Genomic DNA, 8,983 nt, shown 5'->3' with positions numbered 1-8,983 from the left:
ACTCCTAATTAAATTAGTATTTACAAGAGAAAGAAATGGTCTAGTGGAGCCGAGAGAATTAGTTTTATTATTTGAGTAACGCTATTATTAATTAGAATAAAATAATAAATAAATTTTTTAAAATTTATATTTCGAATAAATTAGCTAAAAAAATATTAATAAAATTTTAAGAATAGTAAACATAAACACATTATTTTTAGATTAATCCGTATAATTAGAATAAAAATCTTAATTTAAAGATAATTTATCTATATTTAATTTTGTAGAAGACTTTATTAATGTTTTTTTAAAGACTAATTTAAAATATAAATTTTTATTATTTTATTCTATTAATTATTAATACTTATAATTTGACGACAAGAAAGAAACACAAATGCTCATATTTATTGATGATTTACGAGGTAGTTTGCCAATTAATAAATAAATTAATTAATCTTATCTTGTAGCACCTGTAAGTTCAAAAATTATTATTATAAAATTATACTTATTGCTTTGAGATTTTACATGAATATAAAAAGGTGTGAAATATATAGACGGACCAAATTAAAAACAGTCTGAACTAAAAAAAAGAACTCTTATATACTAAACATATATGGAATTATAATATTGGAAAATTTTAAATATACTAGCAATACTAATATTTTAATAGTTTTAACTGTTAATTTTAATTAACATAAATAATATATATTATAATTGAAATTAATAATTAAAATTATTAAAATATTAGTGTTTAAGGTACACTTAGAATTCTTTTAATAATATTATATTAGTGGCAATCTTAATTAATTCTCACCTGATGATGTGCCAAGTTGACCTAATAACAAGTAAATTATAATATATAAAAAATATTTTGAACAATTATTAAACATGTTTGTACAAAATAATAGGAAGATTTAAGCTATACTTTTAGTAAATTTGTATTCATTAATAAAACAATTAAAATTCTCTATTATGATAAAATAAATTAAAGCATATACTTCTATGACCAATGAATTATAACTCAAATAATAAAATTTTTTATATTTATTTAAGAGATCACAGATTTAAGTTTTTCTATCGAGTTTTTTAATTTTGATATGGGGTTGGCGATGGTGATGTGCGGCGTTATGGGGGTTTGGGGTGATTGACGGAGTTGTGACGGCGCATGCAAAGAAATCGGTGGCACCGATTGGAGGGAAGCAAAACGGTGGCACCGATTTGTGGGAGAGAGAGGTGCCGAAATCGGTGGCACCGATTGGTGGCTAGTTGCCACATGTCCGGCATGCAGGTGGCTCCGCGGTGCACCCCGTGAGCTTATCCCCTATACCCCTCTCTCTCTCTTTCACTTTGCAACACTCTCCTTTCACTCTCACACAAATCCCTTTCTTCTTCCTCTCAACCCCACACACCCCCATTGTTGGACCACCAACGGATCAGGGAAAGAAGAAAAAAAAAATGCCAAAAAAAAGAAAAACTAAGGAAGTAAATCAACCGGAGCTTCATATTGTTAACTATCTTGGAGATCCAAATCAAGTAAGTTTTTTTTTTCATAATTTTATTTAATGATAATGATGGTGATAATTATAGATTTTATTATAAGTAGAAATTAGAAATTAAAGATATATGTATGTATTTTATTATTAGGTGATTAGAAATAGAAATAAAAATAGAAATAACCTTGTATGTATGTATATATGTATGTATGGAGATTTGATGATGAATGTTTGTTTGTTGAGATGAATGTTTGGCATGTTTTGTTTGTAATGGTGATGAAGAAGAAGCTCCCTGGAATGCTAGGTAGTGTATGAATGTAAGAAAAAGGAAAAAAAAAATATCTGAAAAAATAGTACAGTAAATTTTTAAAAAAAGAAAATAAAATCTGTACCTAATAATGAAAATTTTGTTAGTTACTTTATTTATGATCGTTAATTATTATGATTAATAATAGAATTAGTATATATACTGTTAGAATAATAGTAATAATAATAAAAAAGAAAGTAGTAGGTTCGGTTTATATAAATGATAATAATAATAATAATAATAATAATAATAATAATAATAGTAATAATAAATAATAATAATAGAAAAATTTAGTGTATGTTAATTGAATAATAATAATAATAATAATAATAATAATAATAATAATAATAATAATAATAATAGTAATAAAAATCATGAGTATGGTACGTTTTATACCAATAATAATAACAATAATAATAATCATAATAATAGAAAAATTAGTATGTATGTATGTATGTATGTACATGTATGTATGCTGTTTGAATATAATAATAATAATAATGATAATAATAATAATAATTTATTTGGTATAGTTTTTTTTTATACGAATAATAATAATACCAATAATAATAATCAGAATAATAGAGAAAGGCTATGCATGTATGCTGTTTGAATAATAATAATAGTAATAATAATAATAATAATAACTTAGTATGCTTTTTTTATTATACGAATAATAATATTGATAACAATAATAATAATCATAATAAGCTGTTTGAATAATAATAATAAAAATAAGTAATAATAATAATAATAATAATAATAATAATAATAATAATAATAATAACAATAATAATAAATTAGTTTGCTTTTTTTATAATAATAATAATGATAATAACAATAACAATAATCCTAATAGGAGAGAAAGTGTGTGTTTGATGTTTGAATAATAATAATAATAATTATAATAATAATAATGATAATAATAATAATAATAATAATAATAATAATAATAATAATAATAATAGTAATAAGAATAATAATCAGAAATTAGTATGCTGTTTTTTTGTTTGAATTGGTTTTATGCTGGAAATTAGTTTTAATGGACATGTTAAAGTATAGTTGTGTTATTGAATAATATAGTTGTGTTAGATTTGTTCTTATACTGGAAAATGTGGTATTGTAGGCTTCAAGGATGTTGGAGTGTGACCATTTACACCCGCCGGATCCATATAACCAGATTGTTGAGGCACAGTTACGCGAGAGTGGATTTTATTATGTATCCCAAATTGGAGTTGTTAAAGGCCAGTCAGCAATGATTACTGCTCTGATTGAGAGATGGCGGCCCGAGACTCATACGTTCCACTTTCCGGTTGGTGAGTGTGCAGTGACCTTGGAGGATGTGGCGGTAATTCTCGGTCTGCCAACAAATGGTCTTCCGGTTACAGGTCCGACCATGAGTAGCTTTGAGGCATTGGAAGCCGAGTGCTTGCACCACTTTGGAGTTGCACCCAGAAAAAATGAATGTAGAGGGAGCTTTATAAAGTTGACGTGGTTTAGGGGTGTGAGAGATCGTATAGAACTGAATGATGTTGTTAGCATGCAGATGTATGTAAAGTGTCACATAATGTTGTTATTTGGTAAAGTTCTATTTACAGATAAGTCGGGTGCAGGGGTGCACTGGAAATTTTTACCCTTGCTCCGCAACTTCGGCCAGATCATACAGTTTAGTTGGGGTTCGGCATGCCTGGCACACTTGTATAGATCATTGTGCAGGGCAACTCGTGTCGACTGCAAGGAGATGGACGGTCCACTGACACTGTTGGTAAGTTGGGCTTGGATCCGGCTACCATTTCTAGCGCCGATTCCTGGCAATCCCCGAGCTTTTCCACTTGCAAACAGGTAATCTTGATTAAAGTATGCGTCGTAGTAATTGATTTAAATTGTATTTAGTTTATGGTAACTTAAGTTAGGAAATGGATTATCCGTCTGCAGGTGGCATAACTGGGACCGTCAAAACTATGCCTACCGATATAAAACGCTTGCCCAATTCAGGAGGTTGTTGGATGATCTAGAAGAAGGACAGGTATTGTGTAAAATAGAAGTACCTTATGTAAATTCTTAAGTGAAGTAATTGCTGTGTAATCATCTTACTGGGAGAGGTGTCTAGTTTCTTTGGCAGGCTTATGGCATTGGATACATCGAGCCAGACGTAATTCCCTTAGCCATCCATCATAATTCTGTGGTGTGGAGTGCCACAGTGCCACTTATATCTTTTGAATGCATCGAGTGGCATGCTACTGATAGAGTCAGGAGGCAATTTGGATTGACACAGGGTGTTCCTAGTGAAGTGCAGGATCTAGGTGCATCACATGGGGAAGTTCTAACAGGGCCTAAGAATCAGGACTGGGCCAATACCCACTCGCAATGGGTGATGCAATGGACCAATAGATATAGTCACATTCTATCTGAAGACTTGGAGCATTTACATTATCCTTTAGAAATTTACATGCAGTGGTACCGAGAGGCATATGGTGGCCACTTGCAATTGTCAAACCTTGTGTTTGAAGAGAATCCAGAAGGTCCTCCACCACCACCACCACCACCGGCACCAGAACCGGAACCGGAACCGGTGGCCGTACCTCCACCACCACCGCCACCGGTGCCGCCACATCAGGGGGTTGATTACTTTGCACCATATGTTCCTTACACGCATCCGTCTGATTATTACTCAGCGTCAGTCCCGTTACACCATCAGGATTGGGGTGGTCCACATTCTGAGTATGGAGAGCAACCTTCATTCAGTCAGCTACTTGGTTTGATGGCATCGGGGTCGCACCAGTCACATTCAGGTATTCAGTCTGTTGACTCAAGCAGAAGTAATGAAGCCGCGGGAGGGATCATACAAAGTGGATATGATAGACGTATTCCGATGACTATGATTCATGAGAGTCATAGAGCAGTTCATCAGGATGAGGTTGAGGATGACTCTGAGGATGAGTCTGAGGATGAGGGTGATGATGAGGGTGATGATGAGGATGAGTCTGAGGATGAGGGGAATGACGCTGATGAGTCTGAGGATGAGGGTGGTGATGAGGATGACAATCCTGCTGACGAGGATACAGCTCCTAGTGCAGGTAATTATATTTGTAATTTATATTTGTAATTGTATTTGTATTTATATTCATATTTGTATTTGTTTTTTTATTTATTTGTAGATATATTTGTAATTGTATTTGTATTTATATTTGTAATTGTGTTTGTATTTATTTGTAGATATATTTGTAATTGTATTTGTATTTATATTTGTAATTGTATTTGTATTTATATTTGTAATTGTATTTGTATTTATTTGTAGATATATTTGTAATTGTATTTGTATTTATATTTGTAATTGTATTTGTATTTATATTTGTATTTGTATTCATATTTATATTTATATTTATATTTGTACAGTTATGTTTATTTTGTATTTGTATTTGTTGTGTTTACATAGGTACGGCCACAAGTGAAAAAGGTAAAGGTTACAACCTTCGAGCTGATCCTCCACGTCGGAGTGCAAATCGGTATACACCATCCGGTTTTAAAAGGATTGCAAAGAAGTGCAAAAAGATATACAAGGATATCAAGTGGGGACCGAGGAAGTGAAGTTGTAACTACTTAATTATTGACAATGTTACCTACGTTCTTACTACTATTTAAGACATAATGTGTACTGTTGACTCATTGAGTATGTTAACTAGGTTATTATTGTTAAGTAGGTTGTTATTGTTGACTATGTTTATTTCGTTATTGGTATCTACTTATTGGATTTGTAGACTACGTTGTTATTGTTATTGTATTTTAAATTTTATAAAATTGTTATTGTTGACTATGTGTTCATACTTGTTTAAAAGTATAAAAAAAATTAAAAAATCATTCAGATTTGTTATATATATATTTTTTGTTAACTAAATTAGTAAGAAACATGGTTGGCATAGTGGCAAAAGGGGAGGGAATGCTCTGCGATGGTCGTGTGTTCGATCCACACGTTAAGCATTTTTTGGGTAGTGGAGGGAGATCCTACAAACCGGTCCAACTTACAAACCGAACCGGCCAGACCATCGGTTCACCGATTTTCCGATCGAACCGACCGGTCCGGTCCGGTTCTGATAACTATGGCAATTTCAATGCTTTCGTTGTGCAGGTATGATAATTCTTAAATTCCTTTTTAATACTTAAACGAATTAAATTATCAATAATAACAATAAAAATAATAATAATAATAATAATAGTAATAGCAATAATAATAATAATAATAATAATAATATCAATAATAATAATGTTCAATAAAATTGTTAGAAATATTTTTACAAGAAATTCAAAATTAACTAATAATTATATGTTAACTAATAATTATTTTTTTTTTGTTCAACTACTAGTCGGTTGGACCTGCACTCGGTCCACCACTTTGACGACATCTACTGCGACTATGGCCCTCTGCACCGCATTGCTTGCATTGCCTCGGGCGACGCAACATACGGGTGTCCATCTCATTCAAGAAGCGGGTCATCTTCGGCCGGCCCTTGGCAACCCGTCTTAGGAACGGGTTTCCAACGAATCTGGGTCCATGATAAGCAGGCCACGTTGCCGGATTTCCCAGTGGTCGAAACCTAGCCCTGTATACTCTTCGAATTTGGTCCATCTTGTAAACGTCATTAACGAACACTTTCCATCCAACCTCTGATTTGCGCAACACGCAAACACGTGCCTACACGGAATTCGGTCAACCTGGAATTCACCACAATCACACCGATAGTGGCGCAGGTCAACCGCATACTCAACCCCATAGGCATCTCGCGTACTTCGAAGACTTCATTTTCTCTATCAAAACAACAAACCTGTATGTTACCTGATGCTCGTTGATTTGCATTCAGCTTCGTTGTCACCATCTCAGAGAACACAAGTCCAGCACTGATTCGGGCTTCAGCCTCAGCTCTTTTCCTAGTGAACAACTCATTCAGTCTGTAAAATGTCGCCTTAACAAGTGCAGTGACTGGGAGATTGCGTGCACCCTTTAGGACGGAGTTGATACATTCCACAAGATTGGTGGTCATGTGACCCCATCGGTAACCACCATCAAATGCCAAAGCATACTGCTCACGAGGGATCCGATCAAGCCAATTGGTGTAAGCCTCACCCCGTTCCTTTAATCGTTCATAACGCATCTGGTACTCCCTGGTCGTCCGTGAATATCCTATGACAAACATTCAGTAAGCTATGAACACCAGTCTATTTGATCATGCCTACAAGAAATTAAAAGTTCATTGTATACAAACTTACCAATGTTGACGATAAGCTTCTGCAGGTAAGGTGCTTTGAACTTCCTCAAGAAGTTGGACTCAATATGCCTGATGCAAAACATATGGAAAGCTCTTGGAGGAGACCACGCCCCATTACTTCGTTCAACAGCTGACCTAATCGAATCGTGTCGATCGGAGATTAGTCCGACACCATCACGGGTCACCACATGTTGACGCAGGTTGCTCAGAAAAAAGTGCCATGCATCAGAAGTCTCTCCCTCCACTATGGCAAATGCAATAGGCACGATGTTGTTATTACCATCTTGTGACACTGCAACCAATAAACAACCCTTGTATTTTCCATACAAATGAGTCCCGTCCACCTGCACCACTGGCTTGCAGTGTCTGAAGGCCCTTATACAGGGGTAAAAACTCCAGAAGACTCTATGTAGAACACGTATATCAGGAACCAAATCATCCCCCTGGTAAGCTGGCATTGTTTCAAAGTGAACCACTGCTGATGGCTCTTTGTGGCACATGGCCTCAAACCATATCGGCAAAGCTTCATACGATGCTTCCCAACTTCCGAAAATTGATTCGACCGCCTGCTGCTTTGCTAACCAAGCCTTGCGATAACTGATGGTGTAGTTAAACTTTGACTGGATATCAGCAATTACAGATTTTACCTTTATAGATGGGTCAACCTCTACCAACGGCTTTATTGCTTCCGCAACTGTCTTGGAATCCAGCTTCGAATGGTCTTGAGAAATAGTAGACCTGGTACAGGTATGACTTCCATTGTACCTCCTTATCTCCCAACAGTACTTCTTCTGCATTTTGGTTATCCGGATCAACCAGTCACAACCATTCCCATATTCTATACATTTGGCATAGAATGTCGTCGGTTCCGACTCATATACCCGATAGTCCACACCTCTCCGGATGGTATAATCTTTCATTGCCTTGATTACTGCCTCCCTTGAGCTGAATTCCATCCCACTGTGAACTCACCATCCGCCACAACAGGAGGGGCTACATACATCAAAAGTAACAATTCAATTAATAACATGCTTTACTAGGTAAGATCGTTATAGTCTTATTCTTCTCTATTCCATCTACGTAAACAACAATTCAGAGATTCACGTAGCTAGCTAGGTTTACGCACCTGTATTCATATATTCCGGAAACTCCGATGCGTGCATAGCCCCTAAATCCACGACCGCATGAAAGAAGGCTCTTGAAACGGATGCGGGTTTGCTAGTGCATTTGCAACTTCCGCCACATCTGCGTTCATGTCGCCAACAGCTTCTTCTTCGTCCTCGCCTGCACCGGCGATCTCATAGTTACTTTCAAATTCATCTTCGCTTTCACTATTATAATCTTCCAACTCAATGTTACGGTCTGCTTCAGATTGCTCAAACTCAATATATAATTCGATGCACGATATTCGGTGGCGATTTTCCATGTACATTGAAAACATTTCCTGCATACTCGCTTCGTCCATCACATACTTGGTTTGAAATTGAACAAACCCGCCAAACACAGGTAAAGGATACCTGTACAAAAACACGATATTCTCCTACATCTTTGCGTGCCTATCTTCTCACAAATCACACCTTTCAACTCCTCAAATGACAATGTGAATGGAATAACAACATCTAATGGATTTTCACACACGAATTGAACTCCCTCATATGTTTGTAATAAGATCTGCCCGTAGTAATAAATCTTCAATACAACTCTATCATCCATATCACTATCTATTTCCAGCCTCACAGATATTTTTTTTACCCAAATGAAAGCCAAGAATTAGAGAAGAGAAGAGAAGAGAAGAGAGGAGAAGAGTGCGAACGAGGAAGAAATGGGGCTTCCGTGAGGACAACATCCGTTTTTGTGGTGACTAATGGCAAATCGGAGGGACCGACCGCTGCACACCCAAATCGGTGGGACCGATTTCTGATCCCGTATTAAAAAAAAATTTA

General features: G+C 35.2%; 1 protein-coding gene across 1 annotated transcript; it reads right to left on the bottom strand.

Moving 5' to 3' along the window:
- Positions 1-6,136: 6,136 nt before the first annotated feature.
- On the bottom strand, positions 6,137-7,996 carry LOC130963636 (uncharacterized). Its single transcript, XM_057889742.1, has 3 exons — positions 7,042-7,996; positions 6,600-6,955; positions 6,137-6,469 (listed from the first exon to the last, which is right to left on the bottom strand). The coding sequence occupies exons 1-3, from the start codon at positions 7,994-7,996 to the stop codon at positions 6,137-6,139; spliced, it is 1,644 nt and encodes a 547-aa protein (XP_057745725.1).
- Positions 7,997-8,983: the final 987 nt, after the last annotated feature.

The sequence above is a fragment of the Arachis stenosperma genome, chromosome 2 (assembly GCF_014773155.1).
Source record: "Arachis stenosperma cultivar V10309 chromosome 2, arast.V10309.gnm1.PFL2, whole genome shotgun sequence".
Lineage (NCBI taxonomy): Eukaryota > Viridiplantae > Streptophyta > Magnoliopsida > Fabales > Fabaceae > Arachis > Arachis stenosperma.
This window is presented reverse-complemented; position numbering and strand designations above follow the sequence as displayed.